The sequence below is a fragment of the Panicum virgatum genome, chromosome 3K, assembly GCF_016808335.1.
Source record: "Panicum virgatum strain AP13 chromosome 3K, P.virgatum_v5, whole genome shotgun sequence".
NCBI lineage: Eukaryota > Viridiplantae > Streptophyta > Magnoliopsida > Poales > Poaceae > Panicum > Panicum virgatum.
Genome location: NC_053138.1, coordinates 23,811,550 through 23,834,394, shown reverse-complemented (window position 1 = coordinate 23,834,394; position 22,845 = coordinate 23,811,550). Strand labels below are relative to the sequence as shown.

The 22,845-nt window shown below is 51.9% G+C and overlaps 1 protein-coding gene, 1 long non-coding RNA gene and 1 pseudogene across 2 annotated transcripts; 2 read left to right on the top strand and 1 right to left on the bottom strand.

The window, feature by feature from the left end:
• The first annotated feature begins 957 nt into the window (after positions 1–957).
• On the top strand, positions 958–2,417 carry LOC120701341. The gene is made up of 2 exons (XR_005686052.1): positions 958–1,375; positions 2,116–2,417. It is a non-coding gene; the product is annotated as an uncharacterized LOC120701341 (long non-coding RNA).
• Positions 2,418–3,416: 999 nt separating this feature from the next.
• On the bottom strand, positions 3,417–5,784 carry LOC120698512. Its single transcript, XM_039982144.1, has 3 exons — positions 4,346–5,784; positions 4,060–4,256; positions 3,417–3,918 (listed from the first exon to the last, which is right to left on the bottom strand). The coding sequence occupies exons 1-3, from the start codon at positions 5,620–5,622 to the stop codon at positions 3,884–3,886; spliced, it is 1,509 nt and encodes a 502-aa protein (XP_039838078.1). The 5' UTR covers positions 5,623–5,784; the 3' UTR covers positions 3,417–3,883.
• An 8,039-nt stretch (positions 5,785–13,823) lies between these two features.
• On the top strand, positions 13,824–18,230 carry LOC120698511 (annotated as a pseudogene).
• The last annotated feature ends 4,615 nt before the right edge of the window (positions 18,231–22,845 follow it).

The following is a 22,845-nucleotide window of genomic DNA, read 5'->3' as shown; positions in this document are numbered from 1 at the left end:
GTGCCGCGCCGACCCACGTCGAGCCGGTCGCCGACGCCCGTGCACCGTGCACGCCCCCGAGCCATCCAGACCCGCATTTTTGTTTTCTTCCACGCGCCGTCCCGTCGCGCACGCTGCCGGCCCGGCCTCGCCCCCCCCCCCCCCCCCTGCCGGGATTTTGGACGCGCCCTCTTGGTGTGTTAGGGCATGTACAGCGCTCTTAATGATGCCGTCGTTTTACGGTTTATTACGATTACCCAAGCTAATTAATCACGATTAGGCAGAGAACTAAGCGGTGCCGTCGTCTCGCGAGGCGACGGCACTGGCTCGTGCTCCGAGCGCCCATCGCCCGCTCGCCGCGCATTGTATGTAGGGATGGCGTCACGGCGACGACGGCAAGGATCCGGTGCTCCCCTGCCCGCGCGCGTGAAATCCACCTGCGAGCGCGCCCTTTTTCCTTTCCTCTTTCCATCTCCTCCACCAAATCCCAGCTGCAGTCACGGTGGGGTCTCACAAATGGGGCCGGAGTAGCGGTCGGCTGCGGCGGTGCGGGAGCACCTAGCAGCATCTGCGGCTCGCGAGGAGAAAAGCACGACGGCGCGGGCCGGGAAGGCAGCGACGGCGTCGCTGGGCGGCAAGGCGGCGACAGCGACGCGGCAGCTAGCGGATTGGCACCTCGGCGCCGGCGGCGATGGCAGCTGCAGATGATCCACCCCAAGAGCCAAGCTTCGCCGCCGACTTTGACGTAAGCTTTCTGAAACTTTAGTGATGTTGTCTTTGATGTGCATTGTTCCTAAAATTGAGTTAATGTATTCACCTTGCTCTGAACAGCTGAACCTTGCTCTGTTCATGAAATTGAGTTATCTATATCTATCTATGTGTGCATCTAGTGTACCGAAGGCTATAAATGAAATTGAGTTATCTATTTGGCAGGTAGTAGAAATTGCAAATATGTCATTAAGGCCTATATGCACTGGCGGACCCAGTGGGTGGTCCGGGTGGGCCGTGGCATACCCTAAGATTTGGCCCACCAACGGATCCCCACTCCCAGCCGGCCTGTCCAAGTGCCAGACTCGGCATCTCCTACGGTGGCGTGAGGCGTCCTGCCTAGCAACGACGCGGCCGACTCGCCGAGCGCCCGAGCCTCAGCCCCTCCCTGCGGCCTGGCGCGCCGCCCGGCCACAGCCGCGCCCACCGCCCGCCGGGCACCGGAGCTGGCTGGATCTCGACGCCGCGCCGCCTGTCCGCCGTTCCGCAGCCGCCGCGGCCCGCGGCGCCGCCCAGCTGCCTCCGCCTGTCCGCCGGTGCGCGGCCGCCGCCCAGCAACCTCCGCCTGCCGCGATGCAGCCGGCCAGCGGCCTCCCAACCTCCCAAAGGCCAAAGCCCCAAACCGAAGGTAACTCCTTAACCCTATGGCCTAAGCAGTAGGTTTTTCTTTGATTCCAAAATCTCAACTCATGTGATCCATTTTTGTAAGATAAATTGATGATTGATACATGGATTGATTATTGATTCATTGTATTTTATTTTATGCTTATTTTATGTATTTTTAGGACTTAGTGTGCTTCTACTATTTATATTGTAATCTATAGAAATATTGAACCTAACTGCTTGTATATCTAATTGCTTGTGAATTTTTTTGTGTACCAAATTTTTCTAATTGCTTGTATACCGAATATCGAATTGGATGTTAAAATTTTGACGCGGCATACCCTAGTTTCAATCCTAGGTCCGCCACTGCCTATATGTCATTCAGATTGAACTTGAATTAGCAAGGTTGTGGTCTTGTGGTTGAGGCCTATATGTCATTCAGATTTAAATTGAATTAGCAAGTCGTTCTTGCAGTCCAAGGACATGTGCTTTTCTGATAAAGCGTAGTACCACCCTATGTGTGCCCTAGAACAGAGGAAGGAACTAGATGCATGCTTGTCCTGGAACAAGAGGAGGAGAAGCAGATCACTTGAACAGCTAAATCCATGCAAGTGCAGCTCTTTGTTTTTACCTTTTTCAGTTTAATCCTTCGAATAAAATATGTATTCTTCTGTACATGTGAAACTGCAAGTACGTTGGAATTGTTTCTCCTGTAACCAGTTGATGCTTATATGGAAATTCTGATAATCTGAACTTGTTCTGCAGGGGTGCACAAGGCTGCTGACCCGTGGCAGACCAAGAAGCAGAGCTCGCCGCCGAAGAAGCGCAACAGAGCAAAAGAGCTAGAGCCTGTGCAGATCATGAATAAAACTATGTTCTTGCTTTTCTATAGTACGTCCGGTACAATTCATTTTATTTGATTCACAAAGTATTATTTCATACATGCAACAAAAAGGTATACAAAGATCCAATTTAGGCTTGATCACCTTGTGTTGTGTGTTCATACCTGTATTAAATAATTTGTAGATAGACTCACAGACACTCCACTATACATGTTGTCTTTTTTATTGTCTGTGTACGATGTTCTAGACACTTATAGACGGCAACCGTCTACACCATTATGCATGCCCTAGCGGATTACTAGTCCCGTCATGGCGCGCTGACAGGATATGGTAAACCTGTCGCAAAATAATTGCAGTGGAAGTGTGGAGCGCACTGTGCGCGTCGCGAGGAAGGCCGTGGTCGCCGCGCGCACGCCCCGGTTTGTACCCTTTTCCCGTGATCCGGAGCCGGGCGATGGAATATCAGCCAGTGAGCGGCAGCTAAGCGGGCGGGCCGGCGGGCGAGTGGGACGGGTAGGTTCCGTGTCAAACCGGGCCGGGGGGCGCTGTACTTCTCCCGCTCTCAGGCCGGCCGGCCGGCGAGTGAGGCCGACTGTGGCACGCAGCGCCCGTGAAAATCCGGTAAATATCTTTTCGAGACCTCTTCTGGCAGCTCGGCAAAGACTCGAGGGGTCTGGTAAGTCAAGTGCTGATGAGCTCTGAAATTGTTCGGCACGGGTGGCCTTTCCGGTGTACCCCTACTGTACTGGCAAAACGAGGTGCCCGTTTCCAGTGCGGTGGACTGGCCCGGGCACATGGAATGGACGGGCCACAGCTCGCACGGGAGGGAGTGGGGGACTCTGCTCACGGCTTGCGCCGCTGCCGGATCGTGCTACGAGTCTAGCGGTCCTAAGTCTGCCTCGTGCTCCCTGGCTCACTGCCTGTGACTCCGCGTTGCAGAGCATGTGCCTGCTTGGGTCAAGTTACAGCTCTTCAAGTAGAGAACTATGCAGTCTGCATCACAAAGATAAGAGCGAGATAGGGGCTTCATGCGTCGATTTTACGAAATCGTTCTACTGAATTTGCGGTGCAGGCGTGCTGCTGATCGGTGATCGAGATCCGTGACCGTGAGCAGAAGACATTCTTTTTTTTTAACACAGAAGACATTCTCGCTTCCCACCTGGCTCCCGATCTCCTGCGAACGGAGAGCGAGCTTGCGGTGATCGAAACACGCGAGATCCGAGGTGGATTGCACCGGGATTACCACGATCTTATTATTCACTTATAGTTATTCGTTTTCTTTTTGACAGCTACACATAATTACAGGATGCGAGCTGCTATACAATACTCAACACAACATCCGTCCATGATCGACGCCCCCTCGTCGCGCTCCACGCCACTGTGCTCTACCACAGTTCTACAGCCTTCCATGCCGCCCGGCCGCCGGTTGGCCCCGACAGGCTCGTCGGGACCCGAGAGGCCCGTCGTCCCCGATCCCGGCCAAAAGCTCCAATTGCCCGAATTCCCGGAGCGGGGGAAGAAGCAGCACCGCCACCACCGCCATGTCCTCCTGGATTCACAACTCACTCCACTGCCCACGGCACGCACGCACGCACACTTCTAATCGAATCGAACTAAGTAAAGGGGCGATATCATGTGTCAGCTCCACTCCACCGCCCGGGCCATGGACTGCATGGGTGTGATGTCGTGGTCTAGGCGTCTCGCCGCGTGGCCGCCCCCGCGCATGCTGCAAGAACTTGACTTCTTGAATTCTAATTTTTCTTCTTTTTTTTTCTTTGTTCATTGGCATGGCCGGTTCGTGATTGATCCGCGGCCATTGCGGTGCCGGTGTTCGCGCTTCAATCGAGTGGGTAGCATGTGTCCTCACCTCCGGTGTTCCAGAGGAAGTGCGCGTAGGCGGCGGCGTGGTGGGCGTTCCCGGGGTCGGCCGCGATGGCCTCCTGGTAGGTGTCCTCCGCGCCGGCGATGTCGTTCCGGGCCTTCCACAGGAAGGTCGCGTACCGGCTCAGCGCCTCCGCGTCCGCCGGCTCCGCGCGCACCGCCCTCTCGAAGTAGTGCTCCGCCCTGTGGTGAAACGAGAGCTCATCGATCAGTATCCGCGGTTGCGTTGGCAATTCGTCGAACAGTTGGTGAGCGTTGCCGAGGGGACCTACCGGTCGTGGTCGTTCTGCACGAGGTAGAGGAACTGCGCGAAGTTGGCGAGGATGAGCGAGTTGTTCGGCTCATCGGCGACGGCAAGCTCGTAGCTCTGCTGCGTCCGAACGTGCTCCGCGTGGTCCTCCGTCTCCAGCACCGCCTCCACCGGGGCGACGAGGCTCCACAGCACGTCCGGGTCGCTCAGCTCCTCGGCGCGCCCGCTGGCCTGCATCCTTGAAGCCTCCGTGACCATCATTTCCCAAATGGCCTGCTCGTCCGCGTCCGCAGCGTCGGGCGCGGCCTCCCCGATGCCCGCCCCAGCGGGCGTCGACGGCTGCTGCGGCGCCACGCGGCTTCGACGATAGAGGGACTCGTCCGACCGGCCGTCGCCGGTTGCGCCCGCGACGGGCGGCGCCTTGCCGCCACCGCCGCTGTTCCCGCCGACCGAGGCCGTCCTGCCGACGGAGAACGTCTTCACCGAAGCCGCGTCGAACCGCGGCCGCGACGGCTCGGCGCGCTGGGTGTCGACGACCGCCGCGACGGCGGGCGGGGCGGGCGGGATGGTGGCGGCCGCGGCCGCGACGCTGTGGCCCATCGAGTGGACGGTGAAGTTGGCGAGGAGGAGCATGAGGGAGACCATAAGCGCCGGCGTGCCGGCGAAGATGTGCTGGAAGAGCCAGACGAAGGAGGCGTGCATCTCGCCCTGGACGCGCGCCAGCACGCCCTGCAGGTCGTCGCAGAGCAGCGCGTCGCGCATCTGCTGCAGCGCGAAGCTCTGCAGCTCCCGCACGATGAGCACCATCGAGGAGAAGGCGCGGCCGACGGACTCCCCGGTGGAGCCCAGCAGCCCCTCGTCCCACCGGGCCACCACCTGCCGCTGCTGCTGCTGCGCCTGCTGCTTCTTCCGCTTCAGCATCCGCAGCGACAGCGGCAGCCCGACGCTGCTCGCGCTCCGCTCCACGCTGGCGGGCCACCCGCCCCCCGCCGCGCCCGCCGGCTGCACCCCCGCCGCCGCCGCGAGCTCCTCGATCTTCCTCAAAAACTCCGCATCCCCGGGCCCCATCCCATCCAAGCTCGCGCTCAGCGCGCACCTCGCGGTCGTCCGCGCGGGGCGCGGCCGCCGCATCATTACGCCGGCTCCCCAGTTAACCGGCGATCGGGATCTCGCGACCCCCGCGCATCCGCCGCCGCCGAGGAAGGCGGGCAGCGGTCGCGAGGAGGTGGAGGGCGACGAGGAGGCGGTGGAGGAGCGCGCGCACGGCGACGGTGCCACGGCAGCGACCTGGAAGCCCATGGCCTGCGGTGTGGGACGAGGCCTCGAGCGAGCGCCCCCGGCTGACCTCTTGGTTGGGCCACCACCACCGCACCGCACGGGGGAGGTGTGGAAAGAGCAGCGCAGCGCACAACCGCAGGACGGCAGGAGGCGGCCGGGCCAAACGCGAGGAAAAGAGGGGTAAGCGTTGGGGCGCTTTAATTAAGGATCCGGAGGGGTGTCCTGGTCAGACTCCCCGCGCTGCTCGTGAACCGGCCTACTTGTGCGGTGACAGTCACCGCGTGCGAAGTGGGTAAAAGATCCCAGCCGTGATTGTAAAGCCACCCCAAAAGTCCAAATAGTACAAACTAGGATTAGTATTGATTTTAAAAATGTTAGTGGTACAACATACTCCAATGAAGTATAAAATAAAAATGTTAGTGGTACAGCTCCATGAAGTAGATACATTTTTGTTTGTTAATTTTTGGGATATGGGGAAATCCGGAAATGTAGAGTCATCAAATATTACATTCCGTCTAGTCCATCAAAAGTCTAACTTTTCTTTAATAACCTTCCCTCAAATTTCTTGTAACAAATTGAATCTTGTTAGGTCTTATGCAAATTGGGTTCTCTTTCCACCACCCCAACAAATCTGTGCTTATATTATTTCGTCTGCCATTAGTCATAATGTCTATTGCTGGTGTACTTGAGTTTTATGCACCCTTTGTTTTAGGACAACCGAAGATCTGGCTGAATAAGTCAAATAACGGGCTAGAATCTATAAATATAGTTTTGAACAAAAGAATCCCAAGATTCGTACCATGCAAGTTAAAAACAATGTAAAACCGCCCAACTAAACTAAGATACTCGCTCCTCAAACATGTGGGATTAGATACTGCGCGTCAATAAAAAATAAATCATTCAAACCAAATAAAAAGTATCATTAGCTGATAGGTTTTGTCTAGTCGAACTGCTCTCAGATAGAAGTTTATGACTTAACCTGGGCTAAATGTGCATCTTACATGAGCTATTTTTTTTTAAAAAAAATGATGGTGTTAGCAGCTATTCATGTGATCATGTCATTTTTAATTTCAAGCAAGCGGGGTGCATGAAGCGAGGGCTGTCGTAGAGCCAACATGTTAACGACTCCGCTGAAATAGAAAAATGAAAGAAAATTAAAAGAGGCCCCGAAAGAAAAAGGGCTAAACGTGTCCAGCGGCACAAGTCACCACTGAACTAGCCGCGTGATGCGAATCAGTTGGTTAGGTCCCCTTGATGGAATCTACCCATTCAATTTCAAGTTCTCGACTTGACACGGGTGGTCGCATTTTATTGGATTTATTTTAGAATTTTTCGGCGTTATACTTTAAGTAGTAAGTGACGTTCCCGTCGACAACGAGACTCAATGGTGACTTCGGGAAAATCTCCAGATCTGCCGGCCCAGCTCTTCGGACTCGTATTTTATCTTTCTTTCAATTTCGTAACTATGAGAATGAGAAGCAATTTCAAGTCCAGTCAATTTCAATAATTACTAGTCTTAGACACAAAAAAATAGACATATTCCTCAATTAACACAAAAGCTCAATTCCAATCGAAACTTAAGAAACTCCAACCAGAATTTAAGAAACAACAATTGAAACTTCGGAAATCTCCAGATGTGCCGGTCCAGTTCTTCGAATATGTTCATAGAGGTAGAATTTACATACGTGTGTTCATAGGGGTGAGTGTGCGTACGTGTTGTGAGCGTCTGCATTATGCCGCGTTTAAAAAAACTAGCCGCGTGATTGACTACCTAAACGGCGGTGCGAGGCGACCAGCTCGTGCGTCGCGCGCTCTCCCCCGACCCGAGCCGGAGCGCGACGGCGCCCCCGGCCCCACCGCGCCCAAAGCTGCTAGGCGCCGGGACGGTAAAAGCGACCAGAAAATATCGCGGCCCGCGGGCGAACGGGAACGGGCGGCTGCGCGCAGAGGGCTAATAGATGAGGGGGGCGTGACGCGGCACCAGACTCCAATCTGGGTGTCGGTACGGGTCGCCCCGGACAAAGGGAGGCGGCTGCTCGCGTCGGGGCTCCAGCCCTTTCCCCGCGGGGAGATTGGACGGCCGGTGGCGAAGGGGTGGCGATCGGATGGCGGCCTGGACGCTTCGCCGCCCCGGCCCGTCCACGCGCGGCACATGCGGAAATCGCCTGCGCGGTGGGTGCGGGTGAAGGAGGTGAAGTGCAGCTGCTAGCTGTGCCTGCGCCGCGCAGGGGATGGGGTCTGGGGCAGTAGGAGCAGTAGCTGGATCCCGTTTGCCGGGAGGAGTAAAATCGGAGTTGATCTCCTCCCCCTCTGGCTGGATCCAGGTGTTGACGTGCTGTTTTTGCCCCCCCCCCCCCCCCCCCCTCGAGCTGTGATCGTTCGTACTCAGCAGCCCAGCTTATCCCGAGGCAGTAAAACAGCTGTTGCTGACCTGCTTCTATCTGTTCCTGTTAGCAAAACCGAATCAAGATAGCATCAGCCGCCGATCGCCGCTCTAATCATGCGCTTACGCGAAATCGTCAACCGAACCGGGTGCTCGCTTGGCAGGAGGAAACAGAAACTATTTGTAAAATCGTTAATAAAATATAATCTTCGGGCCGTATACACTCTCTCCCCTAGTTTTCTATTGTAATACGATCTCGACGGAATCGGGAGAAGTACTAGGCCGCAGCGAGACTTGTAGACAAATGATTGGGTAAAGGGCGCGACGGTCATTTGCCATGCACAGATTTTTTTTTTGAAACAAACTAGGCAAGAGAGCTGCCGATTATATTAAAAAAACAATATTCGGACTGAACAAAACAATAACGACAAAGATATTTATTATGTATTCTCCTGTCGCGGTTTTTTACCCGGAATGGCAATTTTGTAGGAGCTGATGAGTGATGACATCCATTTAAAGGCAGCGAGCACGGTGCCCCGCACCTCTGAAAAGCATCGTGCACAGTGTAGAGCGCGTACGGGACGAGTCTCACCCTGTTGATCCGTACGTGAAGGCCGGACCCAACGTCCCCCGCGGAGGCACCCCGCCAGCTACCGGAGATATTTTGCCGCCTCAGTCCACTACTCTAGCTACTCTCTCTGTTTTTTTTTTGAAGTGACTCTAGCCACTCTCTACTCTCACGGTCACGGTCTCAACCAAAGTTCCAACCTGAACAGCCACCGTTCAATCGCATGCGGCCGGACAGGGCAGCCGATGCGCAATCTATCGGATGCAACGAAATCTCTCCGTCTCTGCTTTCGACTCACCAGCAGGGAAGCGCTAGACCGTCCACAGTGGAGGAAGCAAACGAAGGAGCAAATACACTGTTTGACACTGTAGATGTACTGTTTGGCACTGTAGACAGAGAGGGCGTGGGAAACGAGGAGGGAGCAAATTTGCTCTTGCTCCCTCCGCTGTGGTCAGCACGTGTTTTATCAGATGATGAGCAGCAAGAACAAGATCCAGCGCCCTCGGTTGATCATGTCTAGAGAAGTGAGGAACTCTCCTTGGCTCCAAGCCTCCAACGCGTTCGCGTGGCCTGGACCCCGGCTACTGCAGAAACCAGGACCAGCAGGCCCCCTGCACGGCGCCAACGATCCGGCGACACCCGTCCTTATCGCCTCCGGCGGACGTAGCAGCACCTTCCTCCCCGGCCCGGGGCGTGCCGTCCCTCTCGACGTGTCCGGCATCGATTCCCCTCCTCGCCCTGTCGCCCGGCCGCCCCGCAACCCCCACCCTGCGCGCCTTATCCTCAGCTCCCTCCCGCCCCGGTTAACCGCGCGCGCGACTCGCTTCCCCCGTTTTCTCTCTCAGCACAGCACGCACGGCACTGAAGTACTCCTACTGAACACGCGCCCGCCGCGTGCGCGGCCGAACAATCACCATAGCCGTAACATCTCGCCGCTATCCTCAGCTCCCCCTCCTTCCCGGTCCGCCGGCGCGTCGCGCTCGCGTCGCCGTCGGCGGAGGGACGGATCGGCTCGGCGCTGAGGTGGCGCGAAAAGCTGCCGCGCTTAGCTACGCGCCGCCGCCCCTCCTCGCCGTCGCGTGGTTCCTTTCGGTCAGCGGCCGTCTGCTGTCCGTGCTTGATGTGCGAGTGTACTCAAGACCGACTCTAGTTGGGTCTAATGCAGAGATCCTGCGTGCTGCTTACTACTACGCCTTACGGAGTTCAGGCTGATTACTACCACTGCACTGCACGTTCGGATCGATGATCCGATCATCCGACGTGAAGGCCGGGTCTTTTTTCAGATGATCGATCGAAGTCGACGCCGATCGCTTTTCTCGCGGACAGCCTTGACAGGGAAGTAGGGGTGGTAATGGGCCATGGCTCTAATGGCCTCTTCACAGCCCAATAAAGCCCTTAAAATTTTTAGTTCAAAAATACATATGTTTAGAGCCTGGTCTTTTTAGAGCCCGATCCTTATATTTTCTAGTTCAAAATGTTGGGCTCTTTACCACCCATACAGGAAGGGGGCTGAAGGGTGCGTGTGCGACCTGTAGCGTACATTATCCGGATCGGGACCACTTTTACGGCCGGCAACGGAGAGGGAACTTCAGAGAAAGAGATGTGTATATATAGCTAGGGAGGTGAGTACTTTTTCTTCCACCTCAGCTGTTGGCTGTTGCACGTTCCTCATCCGCCGTGTCAGCGTTAGCTTGCCAATCCCGCTTGGGTGGCACCGGGAGTGGCAGGTCTCGCTGGTCTTCCAGACAAAAGATCAAGCCGGCCGGCCGGGCCGCATTCGAGCTTCTGCTGCCGAACCTTCTTGCCCTATCTCTGTCTATGTCTTTGCAGTGAACCGCCACATTAAAACTTTAATTAAGCATAATGGCTGTCATTTGAAAACATCGGGCGCATTAGCTTAACGGTTTAATTTAGCGATCCTTTCTCAACCCACAGCCCGATCGAAACAACACCGGTAGTCCCACGCGAAGGTAGGCGCAGATGATATAAGCACGACTCACTACTTGAAAATACAAGAGTGCTCACGACACGAAACATTTAGTTTTACAAACCGAGTTCAAATACATAAATAATTTACAAGATTAACACTTACATAGACATGACTGAAGTCGAATACAAGATCCTACAACTATTCTAGCTTACACCAGTTCTGATCCACCCCGACCGGTCGGACCGGTTCACCCAACCGGTCGAACCGGTCGGCACCCCGCTGCCAACTCCACCGGTCAGACCGGTCCCACGGACCGGTCAGACCGGTCTACGCAAAACAGAAAGGCTGCACACTCAGCCCACAAGTGTACAACTCGACAGCGCCCTAACCTAAGGGTCCCGCTCCTCGACCTGCCATCCCTCTGCATCCCGGCGGATGAACTTGACACAACAGGGGCAGAAGTCGACGTCCGGGTGTCCTGTAATAATAAATGTGGCAACAAACCCTGAGTATTCTAATACTCAGGCAGGCTTACCCGACCAGTGGGTATAACTTAGTCCATATAACTAGACATGCAAGGTTTTTGGCTGGTGGTTATTTTGCATAAAAAGCTTCTAAAAATGAGTCCTTATTTTTCCACTTTTAGCTCCCAATTCTATATTCTTTCATTCTCAACTAATATTTGCACCTGCTAAGAAATCATAACAGACATGGAGTAGTAATTCATGGTAGTCATTTCCAATCATCACTTAAGTTCCATAAGACATTACTACGATGCGGTGCTGCGATCAAGGTGCTCATATCCGAGAGCGACTAACGGCGAATCGATCCGATTTAACCTTGCAAGGTATACCTAACCAACACGGCACGCGTATGCCCCGTTGGACCACACGCACCAACTCTTCCCCTCCCCGCCTCGAACTACAGAACACCCCACCTTCATATAGTCAGCCGAGCTCAACGTGAGACCACCAAAAGTAAACATATGCATCACGTTTCTCCGCGACTACTCGACTCGCCCTACGGGGTGGTGATGCAGTTCTGTACTTTCGAAGCAAGGCAGTACTAGGCTTACCGGTTTCGACTACCTCCTACTCCCGGCATGCGGTTAGTACAATTCAAACTCGATCACAGGGCCAGACAACGAACGGTCCTTAACCGACACAGACGGGGCTAACCTCTCCCCGCCCGGTCTCCAACTTCCTTTCCTTTCTTATCTAATTCAACATTCCATAAATTTAAATTAACTAAATGCCCTATATCTCGCGAGTGACCCGAAATCACTCGACTTCTACCGAGTTCTATTAAGCATAGCATTTCTATCGTCTTCTATATACTAGTATAACTCGAGGAAACCTAGGGATCATGCAACTAGGGTTCCAAACAAATTCTAAACCTAATGCACAAGTAATAGAAACATAAATATAGGTGTCATAATTTGAAATAAAAGGATGTGCACCGGGGCTTGCCTTGCGTCTGCTGCACCACACTGGGGTTAGCCGGGCCTTGGGCCGACTCCCCGCGAACCTCCTCCTGCGGGGCTTGCCCCTGCGGCTCCTGTGGCTCCGCAACCACCTCGTATACGACCTCCTTCGCCGCGGCTGCTATACGTATGCATATGCATATGACATGAGAAATGTATGCATGATTTCATAAAAATTACAAGTAACCAATAGCCAAATTAAATTCTAACTATTTGCACCAACTAACCCTAATTGAACCCTGTCAGCTCTGCTAGCACCGGTCAAACCGGTCCCTAATACCAGTCAGACCGGTACTACTCAACGCAGCAAGCTACCGGTCAGACCGGTCTCTTCGACCGATCAGACCGGTCCTACCCAGCCAGAAGCTAGAATCCTTAGCGCTGCGAAAATCGCCCACCAAAGCCAACACCCTTCTAGGCACTAGTCCCTGGGATCTATTAGGACGTATTCGACCGGAGGGAATCGCCTAAAACCATCTAGAGCTAGAGATCGACCATGACAACCAAAATACCTTGAATGAGCTCCTATCCGCGCGAATACCTTGAATCCCCTGCTCCCCAAGGATGGAATGGAGGGGAAGATGATCCCCCACACTGATTTGATCCTCCCCCGGCCTTGGAATCCGATGGTGAGGAAGGATTTGGGTTCTAGGGTTTGGGTGAGAGGGGAGGGGGAAAAGTGAGCCTGAGCTCGAGCTGAGCACGGGGAGTGTGAGGGAGAGGGTGGGGAGAAGAGTGAGAGCGATTTTAAATGCTATGTGACCCAAAATAACCAGTTCGGGTCACACCGGTCAGACCGGTCGTCCATACCGGTCAAACTGGTCCAGGCTGAACTAGCCCAGACTGACAGAACAATTTTGGTGCTTTGTCGCGTGGTTTGAAACTAATGACCGTGATTAATTTAATTAACTAGTGAATTAACACCTGAGTGTTACAATTACATGATACAAGCACACGGTGGACACTCCCGAGTAGTAATTGTGAACAGGGTCGTATTCTAGGCTCTAGCTACGAGTAGTAGTCCCAACCAAAAGTGAGCACTAGCAGCAACAGGGAGCCCAAAATATCGCAAAAATTTTCGATCTTCGGACTGGGTCACAGGAAACAGGAAAGAGCCTGAAAGGCCTGCAATATCACGCACGCGGCTCAGCGTCTGGGCTCTGAAAGAGCGATCGCAAAAGCCCATACCTAGCCCACGACGTCGAAAAGCCCGAAGAATCCTGTGGCCGCGACACCCCAACGGAGAGTTGCAACCGCCGGGTCTGCCGCATCCCCTCTCCCTGTCCCTCTCTCCGACTCCACCTGCGCGTCCGGCCTCCGCCGGCATTCCCTGCCTCCCCTGGTCCTCGTCCCCTTCCACTACTGACGACCATCCCTGTGCGTCGCCATCGGCTCTGGCCTCTGGGTACGTCGGGATGTCACCGAGCCCGTGCAAGTTTTGCGATCCCCGATTTACAGGACCACGTGTAATTACACGGTGCACTCTATCTCATCAGTCATCACCACCGACGGACTAAGAGACCCAGAGCGATCTGTAAGATCTGAAGGAGGTTTCTGCAGATCGATCTCCCAAAACACCTTTGCCGTGCTACGATTAAGGCCCCGGGACCTTGTCCATTCAGAGTTGAATGCACGGGAGGCAGGAATGTGGCCACTGGATATCCTCGCATTGCCAGCCAGCACCAAAAGGGTCACTTCAATATGCCAGGTGTCCGGACTTAAGCAAGGGTGTTCGGGACAAAAGATTTGCAGTCTGCCGTCAAACCTCCAACGCCGCAGCAAAAACTGCACGGCCATTCTCACAGCATGAATGTTCTGATCAGTTTTTTTTCTTTCTTTCGAAATGCTCACCTCGATCGTGATCACTCCATCCCTGCTCTCGCAAGCATCATTCAGACTTCCAGAGGAGCAAGTCGACTAAATCATCGAAGCACAAACCGTCTTTCTATACATATATACCTCAGGCCGCCCCAACGTCTGCGTCTTGACCACTCCATCCCTGCTCTCGCAAGCGCAACGCAAGCATGGGGCCCCGGAGGTTCAAGCCGGTCGAGCAGTGCGCCTGCGAGGGCCGGTCGCGCCAGGCCGTCGCGGCCGACCTCGACGGCACGCTGCTCCTCTCCCGCAGCGCGTTCCCGTACTACCTCCTCATCGCGCTCGAGGCCGGCCGGCGGCCCCCTCCGCGCCGCGGCGGCCCTCCTGTCCGTGCCGCTCGTGTACCTCACCTACGTCGCCGTGTCCGAGCCCCTGGCCGTGCGCGCGCTCCTCTACGTCGCCGTGGCGGGGCTCAGGGTGGCCAACGTCGAGGCGGTGGCGCGGTCCGTGCTCCCCAGGTTCTACGCCGGCGACGTCCACCCGGAGGGGTGGCGCGTGTTCCGCTCGTTCGGCCGGAGGTGCGTCGTCACGGCGAGCCCGAGGGTGATGGTGGAGCCGTTCGCCAAGGCGTTTCTTGGCGCGGACGTGGTCGTCGGGACGGAGCTGGAGGTGAGCGGAGACTGGGAGGGCCCGCCGAGCCCGGGGTGCTCGTCGGCGAGCACAAGAGGCGGGCGGTGGTGAGGGAGTTCGGGGACGCGCTGCCGGACGTCGGAATGGGGGACCGCGAGAGCGACTTCGACTTCATGTCCATCTGCAAGGTATGGCTTTCTTCAGCTGTGTCTGTGTGTTCTGAACTTCTGATTGCATGGATTCTGCAGTACAGTTTGCTTCCAAAACTGTACAATGTTGGATTGTGACTCTAGGGCATAATGCACACGGCAGAAGGAACTTAGAAATGGGACCTTATGGAGTTATGGTTATTTAATCGGGAGTAAAATGCACTGTGGGTCTTTAAACTAGTTGAGCCGTTCTGTTCAGGTCCATGAACTTTGAAAATGCATTTTTAGGTCCAGGATCTATTTAAGTGAGTCACTTGAGGTCCAAAACACCACCGACTGCCTCTGACCGTCTACGTGGACGGCCAACTCGGGTCCAACATGGACTTAGATCCAACGTGGACTGCCTCTCTCTCTCTTCCTCCCCATCCCCTCCTCCGGCGTCCTTCCCGTGCCGCCGCCCCTACTCTGCTCCCTCCATCCTCCTCCGGCGGGGGCAGAGAGCACCGCGTGGCCGTCGACCTCGTGTGCCGGTGGCCCGAGCGCACGCCGCCGCCGCTCCGCGAGCCCGCCGTGGCCCGAGCGCGTGCTACCTCAGCTCCGCGAGCTCGCGGCTCGCCGGCCGCGCCTCGCCTCGCCACGCCTCCACTACGAGCGGCCGGCGCGCGCGCACGAGCTGAGGGGGCGGAGGGGGAGGAGTGGCTCCGGCGATGGGGGCGCCTCGCCTCACCTCCGCTGCGCGACAGAGGGAGCAGGGGAGGGTGAATGCCGGCCGCCATGGCCCCGCGGAGGACAGGCTTGACGGCGGAGCTCGGCTGCGGCCGAGCGCGAGCAGGCGGAGCTCCGGCGGGCACTGCGAGAACGGCGGAGGAGGAAGGGGGCGGCGCACGGTCTTCTAGGAGCTCTGCTCCACTGCGCGAGGGAGGAGGAAGGGGGGGCGCGCGCGGGGGCCGAGCAGCGAGCAGCAGCGGCGTGCGAGCAGGGGGCGGAGCGGCGGCGTGCGGGAGAGCTCCGACAGAGAGAGGGGCGGGGAGAAGCGGACGGAGAGAGGGGGTCGGGACGCCGCCGGAGCTCGGGGTCGAGGAGGTCGCCGCGCGTCCGCCGCGGCTGCAGCCGCGCCCCGGCCCGCCTGCCGCCGCCCAAGCCCATGGCCGCCGGGAGGGAGGGAGGGAGGAGGAGGGGGCGGCTCCGCGCGGCGAGGGAGGAGGGAGGAGGGGGCGGCGCGCGCCGCCGTCGCCGCCATGGGCCTGGGCGCGCGTGCCGCCGCCGCTGGCCCTGCGCGCGTGCCTCCGCCGCGGGCAGCGCGCGCTCGCCGCCACCCTGCGTCCCGGCCGCCGGAGGGGACGGGACGGCTCGCGGCCGGGGCAGGAAGGGAGGGCTGGGGCGGCTCGCCGGCAGGGAGAGAGGGAGAGAGAGGAGACGAAGGGTGGGAGGGCCGGGCCCCTGCTCGCCGGAGAGGGAGGAGGTGCCGAGAGAGCAGGGGGCGCCGCCGGCTAGAGGGAGGCAGAGGCGTGATGGAGGAGGACGAGGAGAGAGAGGGGTGAACAATAAAAAGAAAATCCACGTCAGAGCCGACTTGGCGATCCACGTAGACGGTCAGAGCAGGTCAAGGGCGTTTTGGACCTCAATAGCTCACTTAAATAGATCCTGGACCTAGAAATGCATTTTCAAAGTTCATGGACCTAAACAGAACAGGAGAACTAATTTAAGGACCCACAGTACATTTTACTCTTTAATCGGCCTCAGATATCGAGCAGACACGCACCAACTCTGCATTTCCTGCGTTGCCGTTTATGGCGTTGCCATGTTCGAATGTTCCTGTATTGGGACTGAATAGAGTGTACTACAAATGGCGCGCCCGGCGAGCATGTAGATGAGGTAGTTGTGTCAGTGTTGGCTCACCAAGTTAATAGCTCCCTTCTATTTTATGGAACTTGTGGGCTTCAAAATCATACTAATACTGAATTGCGCCATCAATTGCTGTGATTGTGTCTGAACGATCTAGTCCAGTGCTGTTGTAGAAATGTTAGTTAGAAATCTGTACATATTCAGATCCTAATTGAGGCCAAAAATGGCTGAACAGGGAATCCAGTCTTAGGAGTCCAGGAGTCCGGACATCCTGTAATGGCTGAACCGCTAGCGTTGTGCTGAATTGGGCCAGTTGCTGTGGCTCTGTTTAATTTGAACGATCTGATCCAGGTGAATAGCTGATGTTCTGAAATACTAGTAAGAAACTAATACACCATCAGAGTTTCAGACCCAAATTAACGCCAAAAATAGCACTCAATAGGAATCCAGGTCTCATGACAACCTGTAAATTGTAATAGCTAGATATGTGTCGTCCCAAGGACAGATCTGCAGTTTTCGAACCATCCAACCCTGCAATGACTTAACGCCACATTGCCTGACGAGGAGTAGGTCGCTGCTCTGGCACTGGTCCTGCTGCTTCTTGACACGCTGCAGCTAGCTTCATTTCAGGACACCGCGATTTCACGTACGGATCGCCATGCACGCACATGCACTGTCCGTATTTTTGCTGATCGTGCCGGGTGAATGCAGGAAGCGTACATCGTGACACGGCGGAAGTACCGCGCGGTGCCCAGGGAGCAGCTGCGGAGCCGCGCCATCCTCCACGACGGCCGCCTCGCCCGCCGCCCGACGGCGACCAACACGCTGCTCACCTTCCTGTGGATGCCGCTCGGCTTCGCGCTCGCGCTGCTGCGCGCGCGCCTCCACCTGTTCCTCCCGCCGCGCGCCGCCACCTACGCCTACAAGCTCACGGGCGTCAAGCTCGTCGTGCGCGGCCACCCGCCGCCGCCGCCCGGAGAGGGACGCCCGGGGGTCCTCTTCGTGTGCAACCACCGCACCGCGCTCGACCCCGTCGCGGTCGCTGTCGCGCTGGGCCGCAAGGTGAGCTGCGTCGCGCGCAGCGAATCCAGGTTCCCGCGGCTCGTCGCGCCGTCTGTGTCTGGCCGGGTGCGCGAGGCGGACGCCGCCCGAGTCCGGCGGCTGCTCGAGGTCGGGGACGTCGTCATCTTCCCCGAGGGCGCCACCTGCCGCGAGCCGTTCCTGCTGCGGTTCGGCGCGCTCTTCGCCGAGCTCACCGACCGCGTCGTGCCCGTGGCCATCAACGCCGGGGAGAGCATGTTCCACGGGTCCACAGCACGCGGGGACGGGGGCATGGATCCCTACTTCTTCTTCATGAACCCGCGGCCGGCGTACGAGGTCACGTTCCTGAATCAACTTCCGAGGGAGCTCACCTGCGGCGGCGGGCGGTCGCCGGTCGAGGTGGCCAACTACGTCCAGAAGGTCCTGGCGGCGCAGCTCGGGTTCGAGTGCACTAGCATCACACCGGGAAGGACAAGTACGGGGGTTGTCGACGGCTCTGACAGCCGCGCCCCGCGCGCGCGGCGTTGAAGTGAAGGAGGAGAGCTAGTGAAGACAGAACATCGAACCAACTGTGTCAAGGGAGGAATTTGGAGACTGTCGCTGTGCGTTGAGCGTTGCGATCAATCCATGGTTTGACCTTCATCTAATCCATGTGTCTTGATCCCATTTTATTACTCGTGTACCTTCAGCAAGCGGTCTCGAATCTCGATCAGGCTAACGTGTCCGTTTCTGCGTTCCTGTTATATGTTTTCAACCTTAATGTATAATAATGATTTTTGCCATGTTTTCTAGGCTCATCACTGATTCAGTTGTTCCAAAACCTTAGAAGGGTCGATGAAACAGAACAAGAGCCTATAAAATAGCAAATATGAAACAATGTATTGTGAGGTAAGTTTTATCCATGGTTTCATTTGTATTTTGGTGATATGGTACTCTTGGAAACAATAAAACGAAACCACCCATTGGGATTATCCTTAGAATGAAGGGTTTCTTCCCGACTTGGTGTCTGTGGATTCAATTGTAAATGATCGTTATCTTCTAAACGAAAGAGTCTTAGTCAAGATGCTCGTGTTCCCCGTACTATTTAATATAGTAGTGGATATTTTGGCAATCACACTTATTGCTAGAGCCAAGGAGGAAAAAAAAATGAATGAGATATTGCCACATTTAATAGAAGATGGTTTGTCTATATCCTATAATATACAGATGGCAAAGTTAACTCTTAGGCTGCCTCCAGTGGTGCTGACGATTTCGTCAGCTGATGTGGAGCTAAGAAACAGTAAAAAAAAGGAAAACAAATATCTACCCTTCTTGGTATGCATGCGGCCACACCCAGTATCTGGGAAGACGCACAACGAGCTAGTGGTAAGTTTCTGGCTAGCGGAAGGATTTCTGTCGTTCCTCTCTCCGCCAACTCAGCCTAAGCAAGCGATATCGACGGCCGTTGGACAAGGCCTTATCCGTTTTGCTCTTTGGGAATCCCAATATACTATCATAGGAAGTTAAAGAACACAGGCCGTAGAATGACGAAAGAATTGAGAAAAGGGTAAGTTGTTGGAAAGGGAAGCTTCCATCGGTTATCTATCGGGGTTGATTAATTCAGTGTTGTCTAGTTTATCCATGTTTATTTTATCATCTATCTATCTATCTATCTATCTATCAATTATATTAATAAGAGAAGGTTAAAAGAAGTCGAAAGAAGTCACCACGTTCGTCGAGAGAGTCTAGAAATTCTCACGTTAATCTAAAAAAGAGAAGATTTGCACCGTTGGATTTTATGAAGATCTAACAGTCTAGATCAACTCAAGAGTTCATATCAAATACAATTAGAAAATAGCTATTTTCGGATTTTAAAAAATTAGGACATGACCAAAGAGTTCATGCCGAATACGATAACATGGACATGGATTCTATGTTTCCCTTCCCTAATCACACACGTACAGCACCCCCATGCATCATGTCCTCTACGTCGCTCACATTATTAAATAGATGCAAGCTCAATTTTAGATAATGAGACACCCGGCCTAGATAGATGCAAGCTAATAAATCCAAGAATTAGCAACATAATTATTGATGAAAAGAAGTTCAATCCAATAAAAAACAAGATCTCGATAGGGTTGGACGGTTGGCTAGGCCGCAATCTGCAGATGAGAAAAATCAATTTGGACAAGAAGTAATTAAATTGAGTCATGAGAACTTCGTTTAGACAGGAAACAACTTGATCCCGCGGATGAGGAGCTCGATTTGAGTGCTGCAGCTTCCGTCCTAAGGCTATGTTTAGATTCCAAAAAAAATTAGGACCTGCAGTAATTTCGAATGTTTGACCACTAATTAGAAGTATTAAATATGGATAACTAATAAAACTCATTCCATAACCCCGAGTGTAATTGTGAGATGAATCTTTTAAGTCTAATTGGACTATGATTAGATAATATTGTACTACAGTAAACAACCTCTAATGACGGATTAATTAGGCTTAATAGATTTGTCTCGCGATTTCCCGTCCATCTGTGTAATTAATTTTATAATTAGATCATGTTTAGTCCTTCTACTTTCAGTTGAAAATTGCTACAGTGAATTTCGTCTAAATTTTTTCAGCATCTAAACACAACCTAATTTGTTTTATTTGCTATGCGTACAGAAACTGATCAGCATGACTAGCAATTCGACAAAAATAAGAGGCAGGACTTGCATATGCCAGTACTGGGGGCTATAGAATTGTGGTTCAAATATTCGCCCTACATATATCGATCTGCACCATATTAAATTGTTTCAACTTAGGCATTCAGCGAGTTTGTCCTCTGATGCTGTGGAGTGCGCAAAACTATATGTTGAGCTATTCAAATAGCAAGAAGCTAGCAGCACGCATTACGAATAGCAAGGCATCAATGTGGTTGAGCCCGTATCCATAATAAGACGAAAGTACGATACCCTCCATGCGCCACGCTGAACCATACACACGTGTGATATTCTTGATGCGTAGGCAAAGCGTTAAATTCCATTAACATGAAGAAAAAATTAACCTTTCTAAGTATAATAATTAATTATTTATCTATTATCAAATGTAATAGTGTTAAAGGAGACACAACGTGGTCTAAACTAACTAGAAGAGTTCATGTTGAATTCAATGAAGGTGCAATATTCTAAATTACTCAAAGTCCGTATTACCAAAACAGAGCCCGTAGCAAATACAAAGTTCGCATAAGAATCCATATTTTCATTAGTGTCTTGACTTGTACCGTGTTTTAAAATATTACATATTCCATAATCTATACATAACTAGTGTGGGGAAAGGATAAAGAAGGAGCAAAGTAGATCGGATAAAAAACTAGAAAAAGAGATAAGAGAAAAGAAAGGTAGGAAAAATGACAAAAGTGAGGGGAAAAAAGAAGAAAAGATAAATTTTTAGCTTATTCTATTATTATATTACTATTATATTACTTCATATAAAATTATATTATTATAAAATCATATTATAAATTGTAGGAGAATAATAAAATTTATCTGTAAAGAATCATAAGCTAGGAGCACTTTGCATATTTAACATCTTCCATGTATTAATGAAAAAATAGAAGTAGTTTTACCAAACGTTTTCCAAGCTCCATCTCCATTAGAGAAGTTGCTCCATCAACGGAGCTACAACCGGAGTCGTTTCAGCCATAGCCGAAGTCCTGCCAAACTAGCCCTAAGTTGATAGCCTACAACAAAATAATTCAATCCAGTTGGTGTTGTTTCTCCTCTTCGCTTAGGAAAAAACAGCAAGAGACACAATCTAAACTCAGCAAGTGAGTCGAACTAAACAGGGAACTACTCTGTTAGGTGCATCGGACGTGAAATACACTAATTGATTTCAAATGTGTGGAGAAAAAAGCGGAAGATGGAGAAATCAATCGAAATAGCTCAAGAAAATGGAAGTTAAAAGAAAAGAGTTAGAAACAACAGCGAAAACATGTCTGAAACTATACATCGCCGAGATGACAAAAGTATGAAGTTGACCAATTATGCAATCAGTCAGATGGACTAAAAATAAATAAACAAATCTACATAAATGGAGAAAATACCAATAGGTTTCACTGAATAAAAATTAATATATAGATATATAGTAATATAGCATGTATATAAGTTTTATATGGACAAGTGAAAATAAATAAAAATAATAATATGTTTTGACCGAAGCCAGCAAAGAGGCCCAACCTTTTTTTAAATACTTTATCCATGATTATTTTTAATTTGCTGCCACAATAAGCTAGACCTAAGTCTACTAGAAGCTACTTAGGTATTCTAACAACTAGGTTTGAGATCTTTTCGCTTAAGAATAATAAAATATTGCAAGGTACAAATCGAGGTCAAACAACTATTCAACATGACCCAATATTAAATACGATTCTCAAATTGATATTTTGCATATTAAAGTATTAAAATATGCAAACGTGGTATAGAAATAAATGATTGATATAAACTTCTATACATAGAAAGGTACATGTAATATTAAACGAGGGTGAAAGATAGATAAATAAAATAACAAATATATGTTTTTTAAGGTAAAAATACAAAAATAATTCAATAAAAAACTAGCTACCCGCGGCTATAAATTCGGAATTAGAAGAATATAAGAAAATTAGGAATTAACCAAAAAGTTCATGTTGGATACAATTATTAAATATATAAAGTCATAATTATAAAAATAATAAAATTAAAATTATTAGCATTAGCACTTGATATAAAAGAGTTACTATTAGCAAAATCGCTAAATTTAAAATTAAATATTTACGAAAATTAGCAGTTCACCAAAGGGTCCTTATCGAATATAACTAATAAATATATAAGTGCAAGAATTAAAATATAGAAAACAATTTATAGTTAGTTTGTATAATGATTAAGAATCACTAAATAAATAGTTTAGGTCAAATGCAAATAATAAATCTTAAATTTAAATTATAAATGGGACTACAAGTTCTCAAACATTTCATGTTCAATTAATTAATAAATAGCTAAATTTAGAATTTCAATTAATAAATTTAGTAGTCAATTTGTATATGAATTTTAAAAAAAGTGTTAAAAGAAGCCATCACATTCGCCAAGACGATTTAAAAATTACCATATTAACTAAAAAAGAAAAAATTGATGAGTTAGCCACGAAGAACCTTAGCCGAATAGTAGCATATTCTACATAATTGGAAGATAGAAATGTTGCTAAGAAGTGATTTTGGTATGGAGAATGATGAGCGGATGAGAGTCTCTAAACATGAAAAACACATAGATAACTAGCCTAACAAAATTAGAAGCATAGCGATGACTGCATGGTGGTGCATCCATATCATAGCCACGACATAATATTAGCCCTATCACCAAGTTGATGATTGCTCTAACATGGATTGCATTGTCTCTATTACCAAAGCA

Bases quoted from the DNA above. Each gene is read 5' to 3' on its own strand.
- LOC120698512 (XM_039982144.1), bottom strand. From the start codon at position 5,622: ATGGGCTTCCAGGTCGCTGCCGTGGCACCGTCGCCGTGCGCGCGCTCC. The intron at 4,257-4,345 runs GTAGGTCCCCTC...GTTTCACCACAG, and splicing joins GTGCAGAACGACCACGACCG to GGCGGAGCACTACTTCGAGA. The intron at 3,919-4,059 runs GTGAGGACACAT...AAGTTCTTGCAG, and splicing joins CTTCCTCTGGAACACCGGAG to CATGCGCGGGGGCGGCCACG.